The following is a 22,624-nucleotide window of genomic DNA, read 5'->3' as shown; positions in this document are numbered from 1 at the left end:
TATTTTTACCGAGATTTGTTTAGAAGTTATGGTGCGAAACCGTGAAATTTTTCAAATGCCATTTGGTGAATCGTAGAAACTGTTTGATAGTGCTATTAATTGTTCTAGACACTAAGAGAGATGATGGGGGGGGGGGGATTTTGTTCAGATCTGTTATGGTGTGTGAAATTTTATTAGATAGAAACAATTATGACTAATTATACACATAGATTTATGTTTTTATAGGCAAATATATTTCATTCCTTTAATGATATTTTTTGTAAATACCATGATTATGTAACAAGAATACTCGCCTATTTGACCCCCTATAACCCGCCAATTATCTCCCCCTATAACATTTTAAATTACTTAATCTTTTACACTGCTTTCAGAAGCACTTCTAAAATTACCTTTCCATTGATTTTTAAACTATCTTTGCATATCATTTGTCAAAATAGTAACAATATTTAATCGCAAACAAAATAGAATATGTCATCTGCAAGTGAGCGACAAAGAAGTCAATAAAGCATAAATGTATGATAAAAGACTATGTTAAATAGCTTTCTAAATCATTTGCATAATTTTGTAATGACAATTCCACTAGAAAATGAATTAAATAGGCACAAAACAAAATATAAGTATAGGAAATTGAAATCTACTCCAAAACTTCAAAGCATGGCAATACTGATAAAAAGCATATATTTTACCATTGGTATTCTTGTAATATTATTTTGTTGTTTCCAAATCAAATTTACAAATTAGAAAATTATATCAAATTATAACAAGATGCGAGATTTTCATCAAGATTAAAATGAATGTGCAAGCAATTTTGAAAATTAAATATTTTGGAAATATTAATTTACTTTCATTTTTTTTAAATGAAAAGTTATACAATAAAAGATAATTTAGTAATTAAATAACATTTCAATAAAGAATAAATGGAAAAATAAGTTATTGTATAAATGTATTAAATAAAAATTAACAAAGGAACAACTGTGTGAAAATAAAATTAGAATCACCAAAGAGATAATTTATTGAATTTAAAGTGATTGCAAAAATTATTTTTCTGCATGATAATATGCCACAAAACTGAATAAGTTTTGAAACTTTTTTAGCGAGTAGATACTACTCAAGAAGTAACTAACAATTAGGTATCGCATATTCAACAATTTGTCTAGTCAAGAAATTTTTGCATCAAGCAATTAAAAGGCAGAATGCCAGCCTGAAAATATTACCTTCAGAATATATATACACACACTTTTTTTTTTTTGTATCTTCAGTACTTTTTAAAAATTTTCATTTCAAATAAAAAAAAAAAATCCTTTATCTGTTTATATGGATAGACACAAGAAATAAAAATATTTTATACAGAAATTGAACTTTATTGCTATGGAAACAATTTAAGTACATAAAACATTCAACAACAGTGGTATAACTACTTCAGGATAAATTCCATCATAACAAATCGTTCAAGTATCTGCTTGATGTAATGTGGAGAGCATCTTGCTCCCATGATGTTTACAGAAGCCAGCACCCGTCGATGAAAAAGCCAACTGTATAAAAATCTTCACATATATTTTTACAAAATGTCACATGGATATGGCTTTCATGAACATTTAGCACCACAAATAACACGTTTCTAAATGAGATTCTAAAATGTTTCATTCATCAGCAAAAAATGCAAAAGTTCGATATTGATTTTGGTCACAACGCAGACAAGTTTTTAAAATTTTTGAAAGAAAAATTTGGAAAAAATAAAATCCGATATAAAAAAAATCAATTTTTGTTCAGCAGATTTCTTAAAAATTTGAGTTATGAGGCCTTAAAAAGAAATCCAATTCTTACACACCATAAGCTCTATCAAAGTTAACAAAGGGTAAAGGAGGAGAAAATGTGACACTGAAACACGTTAAAAAGATAGCTGAATAGACTGGATGGAGTATCTGCATTTATGGCCATTGAAAATATAAATATGATGAACATCTTAAAATTAATGAACATATTTTGGCACTTCCTGACAAATGAAAATGATACATGTTCATCAAAACATCACCACACAACCACAAAATGCAATTCTATATCATAGAAAAGTAAAACAGAAATTTAAGTACAATAAAATAGATAAAGATCAAACTGAGATTCTCTGACATATAGGCAGTGCAGCATACACATGGTCTTAACTATCTTTCTCAAAATCAACAATAAGTTTTAAGTTCTTTATCTCAGGACAATGAACAATAAGGCACATTGAAGGCAGGTTTTGTGAAAGTTACAGTAAAATTATCAAAATAATAGTATGCACATTTTGCAGAAAAAAGAATTTGTATTGCACACTATAAAACAAGAGTTAAAGAAATACAGTTACTGGCTTTCTAAATAAAACTTGAAACAAAAAAAAAAAAAATCTGAGTATATGAAAACATGCAGATGATACATTATTTAATTTTAGACATTGTTCAAAATATTACAATGAAAACAAATACAACTGAAGGGAAAACTTAAGTATATCATTGTAGATACAAAGTAACCTACTTTACAAAACAGTAAAAAAAATGTACAATATTAAGTAGTAAATGCACTCGCATGAACTAAGTACAGCAGCTGCTCAAAAAATGCATCCACACACACTTTACAAAGTTCTAACCCACACAACTTGCTTCTAAGTAATATGAAAGCAATAGTAAATATTTTTAAAATTAAATAATTCAGTGGTCAATGTTAAGCTAATAACAAAAAACACTACTTCGTGTATGCTGTTATTCTAATGGACAAAAAATTTTCATGGCTTGAAAAATAACTCAACATTTGTATTTTTTTTAACTTGATAATATTTTTAAGTGAATTAAAAAAAAATAATCTTAAACCTGTATAAAGCTCATTTTGTCATTTTAAGTATGCAGGCATTTTACAAATGTTTTTACAAGATATGCAAGATAAGTAGTAATCAGCTAACAGCTGCAATTCATTTTCCAAGACTTTACATTTATATTTATATTAAGTAAGGAAAGACAATTTAAGATAGAAAAATGCAATGTAAACATTATCAAAAGTACTTGTCATTAAATGAAAAACTCCAACATTGCTTGTAAAAAAAGATTCATAAGTACATTATAATATCTATAGTCCAAAGAATATTCCGAAATTGTTTTAAGTAGATTTCTATCATTATATAACAGGAAGAAGCAATTGAACATTTCCAAAGATAAAAATATTTTTTTTTCAAGCCATGTAACATTTTAATTGAATGTATACTATTTTATAATATTTAAATATTTTTACAAATCTAAATTGGGAGACAATTAACAAAAAAAAAGCTACCAACTCCAAGAAGGGAAAAAATCCCCTTTAGAGCTCTAAACACATGGAATGTTCCCCTCTCAAAAACCTGATTAGGTTTGATAAATATTTTAAGCAATAAAAAGCTGCAAATACTAATGACAAAAAATTTAGAAAGACAATCGAAATTTTCAACTGAATTTGCAAATAAGATTGATAAAGCAAATTTCAATATCATTATAGACTATACATCTTTGAAAAAAATTTAAAATATCTTGTTAATTACTCAATTTTTGTTAAAACAATCAGAAGAAGATCAATTGTCTTTCAGAACACAAAACAATTTAATACAAGAAATGTTAAAAACAATCCTTCATGCAAAATGGTACAGGTGTCCAAAAAAAGTGGTGCAAGGTAAGAAAAATGAAGACACTAACATAAAAAGCAGCATTAAGTGTTAAGTATAACAATTCGCAGACTTTGTTCAGTTGAAAAATCACCTGATCACTTTCACTTGGATCTGTGAAAACACTGATCACAGCAGGAAAGTTGGTTAGTTGATTATCCTTGCAATGCAACAGAGAGGGAAAAGAGTGCACTACTAGTGTAATACGACTGCCCTTCACAACCGAATAGGAGCATGTGATAGAAGCCAGGCTGAGACCTGCATCATCAGCTGGTATTTTCACAGGTGGGTGGGTTAGTACTCTTGCAGTTCAGGTGGTGATGTGGTGTGGAGTTTCAAAGGCTGAAGGGTTAAAAATGCGAAAAGAAAAAAAAAGTTGTTAGTGTCAACTATCAGAGGACAATTTGAAACGTTATTTAGCTAAAGCATTTATCTTTAAAAAAAAAAAATTGATTCATTTATGTTATAGCAAAAAAAATGTAGGTTTTCATAGGTTAAGAGCTTAATTATGATGATACTTTCATAGAAATATCTATCAAATTAGTTGTTAATATGTGCAATACTTAAAGAAAATCTACATAAAAGCATATTATAATATTTATATGACATATTTACAGACTATAAAACTGTTAGCAATAAAAAAAAAAAAAAAACTTTGGCAAAATCACTGTTTGGAATTTTTATTACGATTCCGATTTTGAAACGGTGTCACGTTTCTCGAACGAAACGTTTAGATATATATAATATAGCAGTGAAAATTATTAAAAGACTATCTACACAATCCTCAAACAGAATGATGCACTTTTATATATTCTGCATGACTTGAGTTACATCATACAGAACTGTAAGAGAAAGACTAGAATGTAAGTAAAGCATTGAATTTTAATAGAATTAGTTAAACTAACCTTGGAGAAGTTAAGTAAGCGACCCAGATCTCTGATAAGGGTGCTCTCGCAAACCCAAATTTCTCCTCTGCTTAACAACGCCACCTGCATGCGAATAATATATTAGTACACAAATCACTGAGATTAACTTCATATAAACCATGGTTTGCAAACTGCAAAAACAAACATTAAAATCTATTACAAAGAAATATTTAATAATTCAAATCCACAAGTAAAATTGCTGAAAACTTAAGTAAATAAAAATATGTATTAAATATCAAAGATTTTATTTTTTCTTAAAAAAAGTTTCTTACATCAATAGAATGGAATGAATAGAATATGAGCACAAGGAAAAAAAAGTTAAGTGATTTCAATCCTTACTTTTGACTAAAAATTTGACTGCTGATATCCAATGCAACAGTGAACAATAGAAATTTAATAAAATCTCTAAACATTTCTTAAATAACATAACCTATAAGTAGGCATATATACAGTTTTCACTGTTATAAAATTCCAAATATACATATTTAACATATAAAAGGAAACGGAAGCTTCAATCAATATATATAAATATCTGTATGTACAAATATACTTCGATACCTTATTTGACTATCAAATAGCAGCGTGCATTTGGCCCCACAACTTTCAAACAGACTTTGAATATTAAGATTTTAGTATTGCTGAATTGGTAAGTGAATTAAATATTAATATTTATTACAAAGTAAATTAATGGGGAAGGTGGTTTGTTGATGACAGAACTGCAGTCTTATTCCTTCGGTATAATTACTAAATAATGCATTTTATAATTATTAGAAAAATTATTCTAAATTAGAAAGCTATCAAAATTTTTAAAAATATTTCTCTAACAAAATAATCAACATGTTTAAAATGTTTCATTCCAAATACAACAAAGCAAGATAAAAAAAAAAAAATATATTACATTAGATTTAGTGTCAGAATTCCATGTGGATAAACCACATTTTTCAATGGGGGAAAAAAATCAGTAAAATGTTCGATATATACACTTATGATTTTTTTTTTTTTACAGATATAGACATGATTAAAATATGTCCAGCACATCAAACTTCATAATTTTATAAAAATGCACTGTAAATTATTTTAAAGAAGTAGGAAGGGAAAAAATATTATAAACAACAAGGTGAAATGCCCTACCACAAGCATTCACATTCTTTAAAAAAATCATTCCACCTCATGATTGAAATGTCATATGTACAAATCCCTGAGTCCATAACACACTTCCAAAAAAGTCTTGCAAGTATCAAACGCACAATTTTTTTAAAAAAAAAAGAAAGAAAAAAATCAGTATGTAAACTGAAATATAGAAAGGTGGGACTTCAGAAAGACACGACCCATTCCTCAACTCAATTGTTTAAAAAAAACTGAATAAATAGGTAACAATAAAAATCAATAAATAAAAAAAAATTGAAAAAAAAAAAACGTTTACTACGTATCACAGAACAGAAATAAGACTGAGCTGCATATCGGTCCAAAGCACCGAACATGCGTTCGCAACCACTAAACAAATCTCGCAACCACATTGGTGACTAACCCAGGCGTAGCCAAACAGTGACTGGAAAATAAATTGCAAGGAATGAACAAACTGGGACACAATGGTTTGTAGAGTAACATGGGAATATTTAGCGGCCATATAACGCACCAGTGGATGAATCTGTATGAGGATACTCTGCAAGTAGAGGTGATGTCAGGTAGTGCTGATAATCTCCATAAGCATAGAGTAAGCCAGCGTCAGCTGGGGATATCAATGGAGGCGGAGCACTTCCATTAATGCCATTCAACAAAGTAGCTGTCGTGGGAACTTGCAAACGGGATGAGAGTATCAATGGGGCACCCAATGGAGTTCCCGCTGTACGCAAAGGATTAGAAATGGTCATGGGCGGAGCAAGAAGTCTCGTTGTTTCAGGTTCTGTCAGCAACATGTAAATATCTGAAATATACAGTTAAATGTAAGAGAATTTAAAGGAAACATTGAAAATACTAACCAACACTATTTAATGAGAAATTCAGATTTCAACTGAATTTTCTTATTACAGAAATGTGAAATAATTTGCATTGCAGCTGCAAATATTACAATTTATTAATCACATTTCAAACATAAAATTGTGTAATTCAAAAATTTTTAATTGCATATTATATATATATATATATATATATATATATATAAAGTTTATGAGAGATGTTGACAGATTCATGCAAGTGGCAGAAATATTTTTCTTAATACTGTACCCTTTTTTTGATTTTCGAACTGTCTCAATGTTTTATTTTGCATAATCAACAAGGAAAGAGAAAACCAGAATAACTATAGTAGATTTTAATTAAATGTGAAAGTAGCAAAATTATGTAGTTTAAAACAAATGACCTGGAATTCTAGCATTGGTTTATTTTAATCTATAACTTAGCAGAACTAAAATTTCAGTGTTACCTTGCTTGTTGAATAAAGTTACAAATTATAAAAAAACGTATACACATGTAGTAGAAAAAATAATGATGATTTAATATTAAATGCTATAGAACAGCATCTTAAAAAACACTCTTAAATCAGTGCAAAATAAAATGTATAATTTGAGTAAGACTGGATATTTGAATAGAGAAATCAAAAGAAAGCAAATGATCAATTTAAAATAGTCAAACATTCATTTAAAGTTGATTTGTAGGAGTATAGCATTATGTAATCAAAAAAGAGCAGGTCCCCCCCCCCCACCTTCATTAAACTGATATAAAACATTTAATCAGGGAAAGGAAAAAAAAAAAAAAAAATTCCAAATAAATACAATATATATATATATAATCTAACTTACTGTTATTTTTTCCGGAGGTTTCCCTGTAAGTGCCATTAATAATTGCCAATTCCATAAGCTGCCTTTTCTTTAATTCATCTTCACCTTCAGTCTAAAAGAATATTAGGATAAAAATTAACATCTATTAATTCATGACGTGTATTTTCATTATTTCTAACTACAATAAGATATTCATAATTACAATTAACAATAAAATTTTAGAAAAAAGGGTAATTATTGGATAGTTACAAAACTACACACACAGATTTATTTTATTCGTTGAAATTCTTATTTTTAAACAGACACACACACAAAAAAAAAATCATTACCAATACAGACTGTATCCACAAATGCTTTAACATCATAAAAATATATAAATGTTTCCTTAAGGGTATATCTCTGATTAAAACTTTAGATTTTATTCCATCAGAAACTCAATATCAAATAAAAAGTCATGTTTCCAACATTTGAGCTTTAATACTTTTTAAGGGGAGCTGAGATTTAAAATGTCGAGTTCAACAAAATCTGTGCATCTTGATTTCAAAATAAGCGAAAACTGAAAAACACAGTAATTCGCTGAATGATTTCTTTTTCTTAAAGGGAAGAAGCGATAAGCAATTATGAGAATCGCCTCAAATGCATTCTTCAAAGAAGCTTGAACACTACAAGGCTGGCTGGTGCGAGAATTAAAGTGCCTCGAAATACAAGAATATTATTGTACATGAAAAGGAAAGAAATTTTCCCTTCTGTAGACAATCATAAATTACCTTTTCTGCATAGAATTTAGTTATACATTCAAAAATGAAGGTTCTGGGCTTGTCGAATGGGTCAATTCCGAACTTATAGAATTAGCATATTAAGTGCCAAAGTAACACAATTTTATTTTTAAATACCATTATACAAAATTTTTTTTTTAAACATATAACCTGACTGGAATATATTAAATGCTATAACAGACAAAACAAAATATGCATATTCTATAAAAATTCCTATCTTTATACAAGACCATATTTCTTGTATAAGAATTTGGTTAATATTTAGAACCAATGCCAGTACCATATTTCTTGTATAAGAATTTGGTTAATATTTAGAACCAATGCCAGTTAATATGCTAAATTTTTTTAATTATTTCATATTACAAATATTATCCAAGTTTAAAACACATCTAAAAACATATATAAATATTTAAAACTAGGACAAAAAAATTATTAGTTACCACAGGTATAAGTAGCTTCTTAATTTCTTCAACTGCTCTAGCTAATTTCACAGTTGCTCTTTCCTCAGTATCCTCACAAGTAATGAGTACATGCAGCTCATCATTTAAATGTTCCCAATTAGGTTTACCTCTATTCTGTTCTTCCTAAAATGTAACATTGTATATTTAATAAAAGTTTTTGAAAAATAAAGAATTCTAAATGTAATAAATAAATTAGAATAGATAAAATGCTATTGCTACAGAATTAGAAGATTAATGATCACTTACAAGTTTTCCATCTGCAAGCAAGTGAAATAAAGCAATAGTAAAAATTAAAGAATTATCCAATATATTAGAATTCTACTCAATTATACACATTCAAAAGGCCATTGGATAACATACCTTCTTTTTATCCCTCATTGATCCTTTTCCTCTGACCATGATTTTACAGCCAGTTTCTTGCTCAAGTTGTTTGGCTGTCATACCTCGAGGGCCAAGAATTCTCCCCACAAAATTGTACTAAAGTAAAGGGGAAAAAAAATTTAAATATTAATTTGGCTGCATTTGAATAACAAAATTGCGACCAAATTGCTTTAACTAATTTTAACCTGCAACTAAATAACAAATGCTAAAACGAATCATTACAGCTTGTTTTATTGCAACAAATGCTAACATGAATCATTGCAGCTTGTTTTATTGCAATATGCTATACACATCTATTCTTATTTTCCAAAAATAACAAAATGAAAAGTTTTTTTCTTTCTTTTTTCTTAAAGAACAGCAGATTAGACAACAACACTCATATCATTTGCCCTTTCAAAAATCTGATTCATAAGCATAAATTACATCAATTAAATACAAAATATTTTTTAAATGAATACATTAAATTTTTAGAAATCAGTTTGGTATATAACACAAACCATGCTAGAGCATAAAGTAAATTTTAAAGGAATTGTATAAGTTTTTTCAACATGTATTACAGCAAAAACTAAGACATGGGACATCGTAACGTCAATAGTTTTAATCAAACTAGACAAAAAATAGATAAAAACAATTTTTATTAAAATTCATCTTTCTTGTTAAGTTGCAAGAAACCAAAATGTTCAATTCTGCATACCTTCAATAAGATGCACACAAATACTATGAGACAGAAAAATGTTTTGGTGGGTAGTTACAAAGCATTTAGCTGTTAACTTACATCAGGATGGTCTTTGACTGGCACATAAACCTTTTCTGAACGTGACTTGATAGGCCCTTCAGCCTCGGGCAGAATCAAAGGTTCTTTCTTGCACCCATTAACTTGGAACAAATTGTTTCTCACTTTGTTGATTTCTGGTTAAAGAGTTACATCATTAGTTGGTAAGTTTACAGGCAAGTTATGGGAAATGCACTTTTAAAGGCTGCAAGTATTGACATTAACAGCTCATGATATACAAAAGGATAAAGGAAACAGTAATAGAGTAAAGTACTTTACAATATACATTAATACATGCACTTAAAAGACTAAAAGGTTAGGAAGAGAATATAAACTCTCCCATAAACATTGATAAACAGAATATCATAGTTATAACTATCTTTAAAATGAGAACAAACTAACACATTAGAAAAATTAAAATTGGTTATTCACATTTCTTTCTTCAAAAATATTTATTTATTAAAAAAAATTGCAGAAATAAAAAACATTTTAAAATTACTTCATGGATGATTAATTCATTCTTTGCTTGATTAGACAGTATTAAAGAAAAGTAACAAGGAAGTTAAAATCTAATGGAATAGCAATATAATATATATATATTTTTTTATTCTTTATAAAACAAGAAAGACATATTTCATTGTAAGATACACTTCAAAAACTGTTCTTCAAAAGCTAGTTATTAGTAACAACTTTAGAAAATTATAAAAAAAATTTTTTTTTAAAAAAAAGCATAATTATCTGATAAAAAGATATCTTTAGAAATTCAAATTACATAAAACAGATTGGCAATGTATTTTCCTTTCAAATTGCAGGCATAATTTCAGCCATCGAATCTAAGTTGTATGCAAATTTGTAAATCAGTTTGCAGAGGCCAAACAAACAAAGAAGTATGTTATTTGGAATGTAAAAAAGAAACACCAATACAAATAGACCTAACAATGTCAAAGTGACAGTCATTCTTCATATTGTATTGAATGAACAAATCAATCACTATTTTAGGTCAGGGCTAAATTGAAATCTAATACATGAAACAGTCTGAAAATATGTTTATATGTTTTTCAATAAATTCTCAAACATATAAAATTATAACTATTCTGAAAAATAGCTTTCAAAAATACAAAAATCGAAATATAAATTTAAATCAACTGGAAGCCTCATAATATGTCAAAAGTACAGAACATCAAGAAAACTTTTAAATACCCCCCCCCCTCTTTGCTTCCACAAAAAAGCTTAAACTATTATTATTTTTTTTTAAAGATAAAACGTTCTCAATAATAAAATAAGGAACACTGAAACAGGGAAAGAGAAATATACCAACGGATTTAAAAAACAACAGGACCCACCTGCTTAAATGCCACCTTTCATTTTCAGAAGCAAAAAAAGTATTGCAATTGTTCTTTTTGAACAATGGATCACGCATATTCTTCAAAGAAGCAGGAAGTCCTAGTTAAGAATCAAGCCGGCCGACCAAGACTTCATGAGTAATGCAATGAACAAGTTTCAAATAAGTTAGTGCATTGCGGTCTGCGGCATTTCGAAATAAAAATAAAGACGATTATTTAAAGCCTAAATTGAATGCATACGAGATTCAGACAGTTAAAATGAATGGATAATTCAAGGCAGGCTTCCTAAATCGCATTTTTAGATGATTTTGGTTGAGAAATTTCTCAGAAGCTTTCTCTTACTTGGAAAGTAAATGCACTTCGAAAAGAAAAATAAGCATTTTAATCATTGAAACAACGATAAATTTCATTTTCAAAAGAGATGCTTAGAGCTTTAAAAAGTTTGTTTGTACATTGATACCGATTTCGAAAATAATAGTATTAAGAACTTTTTCATTGAAAATATAGCGGAATTCCTATTTATCAAACCTTTAAAAATCTTGGACCTTCAAAGAAAAACAGTTTACGCACATAGAATAAAATTACTATATATCGAACAAATATTTTAGAATAAAAAATTAACGGATAATATATTTTAAAAAAAGATCAATGATATTCGTAAGATAATACTAACTGAATAAGAGGAAGAAAATCATTTTACCGTTAATTTACTGGAATTGTAAACGGAAGTAATGAACTACTTCCGATTTCTATTGCAGTATAAGAAAAATCAATGTATTCTTACCCGTAATTCATATGCCCAGCTTCTGTTTCATGAAACCCATTCCTTACTTGCTGCAAGATTTTTACATAAAATTCAGTTTTGATTAAATATTTAATGGCGAGTATGGTTTTGAAATGTCTGTCTGTATTAAATGAGAAGTTGACGAATTAGAAATTAAAAAGTATGAAATTTCGATAAATATAAAAAAACCATTTTGAAAAAGTCGTAGATTATATAATTGTGCTTTAAAAAATTTCAAACATATTTTTAGTAAAAAAAAAAAAAAAAAAAAAGATGGAAAATCTTCAATACGTATTTCTGTATATTTAAATTCTAAATCTTCCTAATTCGATAATTTGGATATTTCCGTTTCAATATATTACTCAAAAGTAAAATTTCAAAAACATGCATATAAATAGCCAACAAGGAAACGTTGGAGGATCTTCAACAATTTTTACAAACATTCACAGAACGAAATATGAATTAAAATAATGTTAAAAACTGCTTTATATATATATATATTAGGTGACCTCAGCATTTTAATGAGCAATTTAATAAACTGATATTCATCACACTAAATAAACGGACATTGGTGCAAAAGCGTAAGGTCTGAAAAAGAATACGTCAAACTAGTTACTGAATATTATCAACAAGATTAGTAAATAATATAAACTGAGGGGAACGGAACCGAACAAATACGATGAAATGCTTTTAAAATGATGACATAATCTATTGAATGAATGATTCGAGCCGATATAAAATCAAATAAACCTTTACAGATGTTGAGAAGAAAAAATTCTTTTAAAAAACGCTGCCTTCGCATGAGGCTAACTATTGCGCGCAATAGTTATTTCTCTAATGATGACACAGTGTTGTTCTAATGTGAACAGTCGAAATCACGTTGTCAAAACAATGGCAAATAGTTGTCCAGAGGGACAACTATTTGCCGTTGTCCATCGGAGTTGCTTGCATGATCTTCTGCAAGCAGACATGACATATTACACTACAACAGCTGTTCTTCTGCTTTGTATCCCGGTATTGCCCTAATTCGAACACATTTCAGACAACGTTGTCCCATCAAGGCAAGTGATCTTCCGCAGGCAAGCATGGCCCTCTAATGAGCTGCAATAGCTAGCCTTGTGTGAACACTGCTCAAATCTGAGCTCTTCCAAAAATATTTTTTATATATTCTGCTTATTATAACTCATCTGAAAGTGGCGACTTGCGCTGTTAAAAGAAAATAAGAAAAACTGAAAAAAATTTCCTTTCCCACTTTTTTTTTTTCTTTTTTTTTTTCTTTTTCTTCGAAATCATTTTGAATTTCTACAGTCAATTAGAATTTGCTTAGCATTGCATCACAAAATATATACACTGCTGAATAGGCTTTTCACATTAGTCAGAACTCGACATATTATTGCCTTTTTATATTGCTTTTAAAATATAACACATTGTGAAATGAACAAAAACTTTTCTAAGGAAATTCATACGAGCTTTTATTCCTAACACACATCTAGCATCCTTACGACCATAGCACTTTTTCAATAAATTTTTCAGTAATAAAATTCTGAATTTCTATCAAAATTTCTATAGTTGAAACTAACATAATTTGAGTTTTATTCTTTGCAAAGGTAATATAGCTTGTTCTAAACGATTTCTCATCCACAGAATTTTACACATTTTATAGTTTTTCTTTTCAGATATTATGAATCCGCGTTTAGTCAACTTTATAATAAGATGATTTACAATATTATCTTTGATACTGCTAAGTTCTTAATAAAATGCAAATTTCATTGATGTGTTAATTCTTTCTCAAAAATGAGGAGGTAGTAAAATCTATAAACGAGTTCAGAAATGAAGACAAAATACGGTCAAACAGCGCTTAACGCGCAAACAAAATGCAAAAAAGTGTGACTCGTTTAACGAGCGATGTTTCACAGAACGAGCGGCGAAGAGAACGTGACTTCACATGCTAGACTGGCTTGTATCACTGTGTTGAGCATTTGTTTGAAGAAAGTCCTTATATCTATATGGAAGTTGTCTGGACAGCATTGACGAATATGTGCCCCTGAAGCCTTAATCGAAGAGCTGGTGGAAGGACGCAGAGTTATAGAATGGGGGTTGCAGGACACAGAGTCTTATGGGAATTGCATTTGTATCACAGGAAAAAAAATTAGAGCAGATTTGGTCAGGAAATAAAATAATAGCCTTCCAACAAAATAAGGGAGGGTTACGCTGAAAATAGGGAAAATTATTAAAATCGTGCAAAGAGGAACATTACCTTAAGGCAGCAGCTAGGCGTTCTATAAATTCATTTAAGGACAATACTATATCTCAAATGCGGCAAATTATGAAGTGTAGCTAAAGTCATCTTGAGACAATTTTCTTGTAAAAAAAAGCATGTACTATAATAAATTACAGAATTATAAATTCGATTTTTTTCCCCCGGAATGGAACACTTTGTCCTATTTTACATGGACATATATAGATAAAAAAAAAAATCGCTTTATGAGCGTTTGCATAACGAATAGCACTCAATAAGCTAGGTTCTACGGTACATTTTTCAAAGATAGATGGAATTTATATTTCTTTCAAAAGCAGTGCACAGTTTCTAAGTAAATAGGAATGTAATTAATGAATACTCAAATTTCATAGCACAATTTAAATCTAAAAATTCTACATTCAGGTAGCAATGTGGTCACTCTATCATTAATTTATATAAATTCTCATTCATTTCTTAATCATCAATTTATATAAGGAAATTTAAAAAGGCAGCATTCGATTTCTTTATAAAACTTTCAAAACATCATTCTTTAATTAGGCTAGGTTAAAATTTAAAAGGCGGTTAGGAATTTTCCGCTCGGTACAAGTTAAATTTGACGATAGTAACAGAAAATGGCTCAAATTCATTAAATTATTAATAAATACAAATATTAACAAGTGCAAAGTCGAATCTAAATGACCGTTTTAACGAAAAAGCATACAGTCACGCAATATAGTGCGGAGAGCATTGATCTATAGGTATAAATAGTGGCGACTCGTCAATTCAAAATCGAGCAATGCTACAAAAAATATTTCACAAGAGAATAATTAAATACAATTAGCACCATTATTTTACAATAGCACAAAACTTAACTGCATTTAAAAACATAAAATTTTAATGAGAAACTTATAATAAAGAAGATGAATGCATATTAAGGCAGACGAGTTTCGGTCAAAAAATTTGGCGAAATTTAAGCCAAATAATATTGTAGTAACGTAAAAGCAAAGAAAGAAAGAAGGGGAGGGGGGGGGGCAACAATTGTGAATAATGCTTGGGGAAATAGAGAAAAAACACAGTTGGCTGTGCGCCAAACCTGATCTGCACCCCGAGCAGCTCAGCCACCCCTAAACTCAATGGGGAGACCTGCTAATTCTTCTGGAGCTGATCTCCGTTAATCCTCACACTCTTCATGTGGAAAGCTAACTAAGAAAGTTTAAAAACGAAAAAATAAATCATTAAACCTTATTTAATTACTTATAAAAGCGTCGTATACAGACTAATCAATTTGAGTTCTACAATTTAGAGGAGGGAAGAGAATTTTGCTCATTGGTATTTAGGATTTCAACAACAGAACCCGGAAGATGTAGATTCGGGGAGATTTAATATAAGATCAAAGATATCCGATTTCATCCAAAAATTTCAATTCATTTAAGAATAAAAATTGAGCAACCTACATAAATAAAGGTTAAGGGAGGACTGCCCATTCTTTAAAATTAGGTTATTATGAAATAATTAAATCCAATTGGGCTTAGCACAATATCATGCTAATTTCTGATACTACTAGCATATAATGTTCGAAAGAGTAGAAAGTTATCAAGGTAATAAGCTTGTTACAATTTCGAAACACTGAAATCTTCCGATTAAAGTTACCTGAATACCTTCTACTTTAAGCACTTACAAATCATTTGATTTCAGTTATTTTTAACACACACACATTCAGTGTGTTTCTTTACATAATCCATTCATGAAGTACGCACATATAAAACAACTGTCTTTTTTAATCTCATTTAACAAAAGTACGAATATACCACAAAATTTCACTTAGTTGATTCTTGGTTTTTTGATAGGAAGTATAAAGACGAAAACTATTTCTAACTCAGGGACGGATTATCAAATAAACAACTGCGGAGGGACTCTGAGCCACCCCTCCCCCTCCCCACTTTTTCTATATAAAATCGGAGCTAGTCTCGCATAAAAAGGTTAGGCGAAAAAACTATAAAATACATGAATATAAAATGCTGTAAAATTCTGTTTATACTAGAAAAAAATTCTGGAAAATAAATCAAATTTTATTTAAATTTTCACCTACAGATTTTGATAGGAATGTTTATAATACAGACTCTTTATTGCGAAAATGAATTCAGCTCAATAACTAGAACAAGACAGGAAACCCCAACCCTATCTTTCTTGTGTCAAGAAACAATGGTTTTGATTTGCTGCATTAAAAATTATAACCCGTAATTGCTTATCCGATACCAATCAAGTTTACAAAATTAAACATTTCTAGTCACTTTATTATTTTTGTATGAATAAACACCTCATGAATCACAGAACACAAGCTATTTGTGAGTAATTGCAAGCGGATAATATAAGCACAGAATAAATTAAATCGTAATAAAATAGAGTGAATAGCAAAATTTGTGAAACGACTGTTATATTCCTATAATTAACTGGCTTATCCAAAATAAACTTCTGTTACATAATGGAAGAAATGTAATCGCGTGCCTTTTTTTCTCGCGCCGTGATCTGTCACAACAGATAAGCCATTTCAAGTGGGAGATAACGCTGGGCATATTAAAATCGAGATCATATAAAAATAGCGATTTAGAAAGGTAAAAAGGTACTGATAAAACTGATTTCATACGAAAGAAAGCGAACACTCTGCACTGTTCGAACGTTTTTTATTCTATGCTACTCAAGTAAAATAAAAAAAAGCGCCTTTCATTTCTGAACTCAAATTTCTTTCATTTATCTCTTTTCCACATCAGTTAATAAATCACATTAACATACAATCCTTGTTTCTTTTTGATAAAATATATAAACATATTACCTTTTTTTAAAGGCTGAATTTACAGATTTAAATTGCAATAAAACTGCAATTATTAAAAGGAACTTATGAATAAAATTCAAAATCAAAATAACAAGACTAAGAAGGCAATTTTGTAAAATTAAAATACATAAGAAATTATTATTACATTTATTTTTTACATCATTATTCAAATATTTAGAACAGAATAAATGGGAGTTAGTTTGTAATAAGAAAAGAAAAAAGTTTTAAGCTAGAAAGAAATTTTACACCTACTATACTTTCCCCCAAAGTAAAATATATTTCAAGCTCATTATAATATTTCTGGTCTGGTATATCATGCAGACTGTTTTGTCCTAAAGGAAGATTATTTTTTTAATACTTAAAAAAAAAATAAAAAATAGATGCAACAGAGTTCATCAACACAATCTAACACAACAATGTCTGAAGAGTCAAATATCTCTGCAGATGTATGAAGAGCTGGGTTAAGAATTATTAATTGCAAATGAGTTAACTTATTAAGGAAAAAATATTTTTTAATTAAAAGTTAATCCATGTTGATAATGATTAAATTTTATTCCATATAAAACAAGGCATAGGAAATAAAAAGGGCTGATATATTACTCGTGGTTTTTCATAATTGAGAGAGAAATTTCTTATACAATACAAAATCATTTTAAGCGTAATTAATTTCATATAATGAATGCAAGTAATGTATCATCCAAGGAAAAATATTCATACTATATATATATAAAGAATACAAAATGAAAATTCTGTATTTCACTCAAGATTAACTATTCTAAATATTTCAGATTTAATTTTCAAAAAATTGCAAAGATAGAAAAATAAAAAAATTAAAATAATTATTATCTCAGGAAAATATGAATTATATCTAGATTTTAAACCAAGAATATATAGAGGATAAAATTTTTATTCATTTAATTTCTTTCATGCATAGAGATTTACACATAAAATTTATTATGTCCATGTGGCTTTTGAATAAATATTACAGTTACTCTGATTTTAGATTTGCCTTATGAAGTATACACGTAAACACTGGTTGAATATTTAATAAATCTAAAACAGAAATAATTTATACGCTCATTAAATGCCATTACAAATGCACACAGTGAGAGGGATATAAAAGGAAAGTTTTTTAACGTCTTTCACTCTTTTCCAGTATTTCTTCCTAACTATGAAAATCAATTATCATATTTTTGTGACTAAAAATTGATGCTTAAATAGTGATAAAACAACACTATTTCGGCAAATATTTTGTTTGACATTAAAAAAATATACCAAATATACAAGAGTAAGATCTGGTATGCAAATTTGACAGTTTGGACAATATTTAAGATAATTTCAAGGAAACAATTTTCTTTCGACTAGGTTATATGACTGTTTCAGTTCAAAATTGAATTGAAAGTCATCCGGTATAAATTAAATAAGCAGAAGAAAATCAGAATGTAGCAATTAACAAGTTCGAGTGAAATTAAGTAAGGCACCTGATTATGAACACATAACAATTTTTGAGTTACTTAAGCTTTCAAACAAATTTCTATCTATAATTACTCTATGAAAACAATTCATAATTTAAAGAAGTGAAATCTTCTAAATAAATGACTTTCTTTAGAAAAAAAATACGTTTTATCATTACTCATTAAAAAAAGTTACTAATGATGAAAATTTGTTTATTTTATATACATGCCAGCTACATAAAATTATGGCAATTTTTTTATGAAAATACTCCATATTATTTATAGGACTTCTCGCAGTAAAACCTTTTTTTACCGATGTATGAATAAATTCGATACAAAAGGATTGAATTTAAATCTACCAAAATAAGTTTGATGGATTCAAATAACATATATAAATATAAAAATTAGTGTGCACAGTAAGATTTTAACAGTTGTTTCCTCAATCCCAAACTGACCATAATTTTTTTAATTTTGAAAGTTATTATGCCAAAATAATATATAAATATTTATTTAAAAAACCAAGTCATCTTATTGGAATATAAAATAAATTTACAGAGCTGCAATATTTAAATTCTTTTTCAGTCGTAACATTTTAAAACTATAACACATTTACAAAATACCTATCAACTGCTCAGTTTAAACTAATGTATTATCTACTAAATAGGGGACAAAAGAGACTTTCTGCAAATCTGTTTTTTAATAAAATAAGTAAATGTTTAAGACAATGAACAATTTCAAATTAAGATCTTTTATGTAATTTCTTTCGAAGGAGAAAGGACTAAAAAATTATATTTGTAGCGATAAATTCTACAATTAAGGTTTTAATTTGTTTTTAAATTATAAAAACTAGGTATTGTTAAAATAAGAGTTATAATTAAACAAGTTAATGAAAGTTTTTAGCAAATAATACAAAGGCATCCAATTTGATCTATCTTTGTTACATGGATATTAAGCCAATCAGATAAAACAGTCTTAAAGGAGCACAATGGTGATATCAGATATCTGTTTATGCACAATAAATCAATCATTTATATTTTTAGTAAACAGAAATGCATTTTTTTTTAACTATCTAAAAGCTGGCAAACCTTAAAATTTTACAGAATAAAGAATGCAAGATTTTTTCTTTTTTTTATAAAGGCATATCTTTTAACATGTAAACAATTTTTACTGAGAGTAAAATTTAAATTTATTACAATACTTAATAAAGTCATATACACATTATAATATGATTAACTTAATAAATAATAATAGTAACTTAAATAATATGATTGACTAATGCCAAATAAAAGAACAAAAATGCATACAGATGTCATTTAGGCATTGGTATTTGCTATAAATTATTCATATATACAAGCACAGAACTAATTAATAGATGGTGTTTTTAATCATATTGCTATACAAATACTGTTATATGCAACTGCAATATAAAATGTTCTTTTAATTATAAAGAACACAAGATTTTTTTCCTTCAAAATACTATTCAGCGAATAAAACAATTTAACCATTTGTACTCTGATAAGTAGTTAGTTGCATAACTATGCATTTAATACAAGATCTTGTTTATTGTTCCAAAAAATAAATTAATATACAATTGTTTTAAATTGAATTTCCCAGAAAAATGAATCTACATCTTTTGACCATTCTGTAGGCATTTTTAACAATTGAAAAATAAAAGAATAAAGCTCCAAAATGATGAACTGTCTTGAATGGTGCCCGAGAAGAGTCATCAGAGTGCTAAGGGTTAAATCCTTATTTCTAATACTTTCTGCGCTTGAATTATCATTTGCTAAATACAGATAACAGCTAATGAAAACAATCATTTCATGGAAAGAATTACTTCATTCTTTCAAGACAATTTATTAATACAATTTTAAAATATATTAATGTTTTATAAATAAAGATAGTCAGAAAAAAAAATTCACAAGCTTACATCAATGAAAAGTTTAATGCTACTTTCAGAAAACTTGAAGGAAAAATTTATTACGCAACTGAAACAAATTATTTGTATACACTATTCTAGATGATGTAGAAATATTTGTTTAGCAACTATTATTTGATGTCTAAATTTCGAAAGAAAATTTAATATCAATTTTAACTGCACTTAAAAAAGTTTAATACGAGTAATTTTTTCCCACCAGAAATATCTTCATTTACACTAAATCAATACTTCTGTATACGAGTAATAATTTAATGTAAGAAGTTACTTTATTTTGCAAAATTATAAATATTAATTCAGGAATTGTATGCCATTTCCAGTATAAGTCAACAGTAAAAGAAAAAGTTTGTATAAAGCAAGTAACTAGCATATAAATGCAATATTTGATTATGATATTTTAGAAATAATTAACTCGTAAAGATACAGATCATATCAATTTTATTATTTAATGGATTTGGAACTTTCTCTAAAAATAATTTAATATTCATTGACATTTAATGAATCAATTTTTGATTTTCAGTGCATTAACTTTTTATAAGTTGCTCAATGAAAATAATAATAAAGACAATGGGAACCTAGGAATATAAAGATATATTAGATTATGTTCAAAACTGTCATTTTTAAATATAATAGATTAAGTACTCAAATTGTCATCTCCTAAAATCATTCAAATAATAAATTGTGTTTAAAGCATTTACATGTGCTGAAATCCAATGCAATTAAAATTTAGGGAGACTTGTAACCAAATAAAATCTTGTCAGGCTAGGAGAACAAAATTCATTGAAATTCAAATTGCTTAACTACTTTTAACATCAACAGTTACATTCAGTGCATCATATCGCTCATTTCCAAAAATATTTTTTTCTCAAATATGGAGATAAATGATTAAAGACTGGCGATTCTCAAAGAAAACGGAAGACTAGATACATCAGTTACTTCATAATTAGTTAAATTATTATTTATAAAACTGCACATGAAAATATAATGCAACAGGGGGACTTTCATTTTTATAGCAGCTGAATTCATTTTCATATACTTATACAACAAATCAATCTTAATATAGAACACTTTTAAATACAAATAGTACCAAATGATCAAGCATGGAGTTTGACTGAAATCATTAATTATGTGAAATACGTAAATAAACTATAATTCATTTCCAAATCGTCCCGCAAAATACTCCAGGCAATTAGATGTGGAAACTTCATTTAAGTTATTATACAAGTAACCAGTTACCACTCAAGATGTTTTTTAATATGTGCAAGTTGAAATACAATGAAAGCCCTAAATTACCGTAACATTGAAAGGATGAGAGGGTACAAGGTCATAAAAATGTTTTTAAATAAATTATCACCGAAAATGAAATTTTGACGCACTGCCAAATGCGATTATAACAGCAGTTTCAAACAACTCAATGGTCTTTCAAATCGCGTAAACGATCTTCCTCAAAATCTAGTTTTCATTAAAAAAAAAAAAAAAAAGTGCTACGCATACACGCTATCCGGTCACAACATACCTAAACATTAAAAATGGCGCCTACCATTCTAACACGTGATGGAATGTAGGCCCTCAAAGCACCCCTATGTTTTCATAATTAACAAGATTGAATAACGCATAGTTTTACGACTGTTAATAACTGTAAGTCATATCGAAATTAGAAATCACCCGCTTTAGAACAAATCGCAAAGAAATAATTTTTAAACTAATAAAATCGCACTAAAGCATCACAGATGTCAACAAAAGTTTTTATTTTTAAAAAACTAAATACTTACCATCGTCCAGAAGTCTTTCTATGTGTAAAAATACATTAGGAAAAGCTGCAAGTTGTTTTTTATCCTTAAGTAGCTGCGCTAAATAGTCAGCGGAGTTTTGTGCATTGTTATTAGGTGTTTCTCCCATATTTTAAACAAAACAAATATCCAACAGAGATAACAATCCTTAAATATGTCCACGCAAACTAGTAACTTCAATAATCAATGCGAGTAAAACTTTATAACTTCAAGCATTAATGCCGCACACAGAGTTACTGAAGTTTTACTGCGGCGAAGTTACTTGATCTAAGTTTTCGTCCCGTTTTCAACTTCACGTAGGTAGATGCAGTGCGCATGTGCAGAATGTGGGCGATTCCAAAATCAGCGTGGGGTGATCGCTGCAGGCTTTTTATTGCTCCGTTTCAGTTCAGCGCAGAGTTTCTCCGCTCCGAACTTGTCCGCAAGATAGTTTTGGATTTCCGCGTGAACAGCATTTTGTCCATAAAAGGAATTTCCCTGAATGGATGGAATGTTTT

The 22,624-nt window shown here is 28.5% G+C and overlaps 1 protein-coding gene across 1 annotated transcript; it reads right to left on the bottom strand.

Moving 5' to 3' along the window:
- Positions 1-1,340: 1,340 nt before the first annotated feature.
- LOC129981009 (protein held out wings-like) lies at positions 1,341-22,409 on the bottom strand. Its single transcript, XM_056091598.1, has 8 exons — positions 22,110-22,409; positions 9,755-9,888; positions 8,959-9,075; positions 8,578-8,721; positions 7,383-7,473; positions 6,224-6,511; positions 4,567-4,650; positions 1,341-4,003 (listed from the first exon to the last, which is right to left on the bottom strand). The coding sequence occupies exons 1-7, from the start codon at positions 22,234-22,236 to the stop codon at positions 4,577-4,579; spliced, it is 975 nt and encodes a 324-aa protein (XP_055947573.1). The 5' UTR covers positions 22,237-22,409; the 3' UTR covers positions 1,341-4,003; positions 4,567-4,576.
- Positions 22,410-22,624: the final 215 nt, after the last annotated feature.

The sequence above is a fragment of the Argiope bruennichi genome, chromosome 8, assembly GCF_947563725.1.
Source record: "Argiope bruennichi chromosome 8, qqArgBrue1.1, whole genome shotgun sequence".
Classification (NCBI taxonomy): domain Eukaryota; kingdom Metazoa; phylum Arthropoda; class Arachnida; order Araneae; family Araneidae; genus Argiope; species Argiope bruennichi.
The sequence above is the reverse complement of the archived record's forward strand: the minus strand, read 5'-3'. Positions and strand labels throughout refer to the sequence as shown.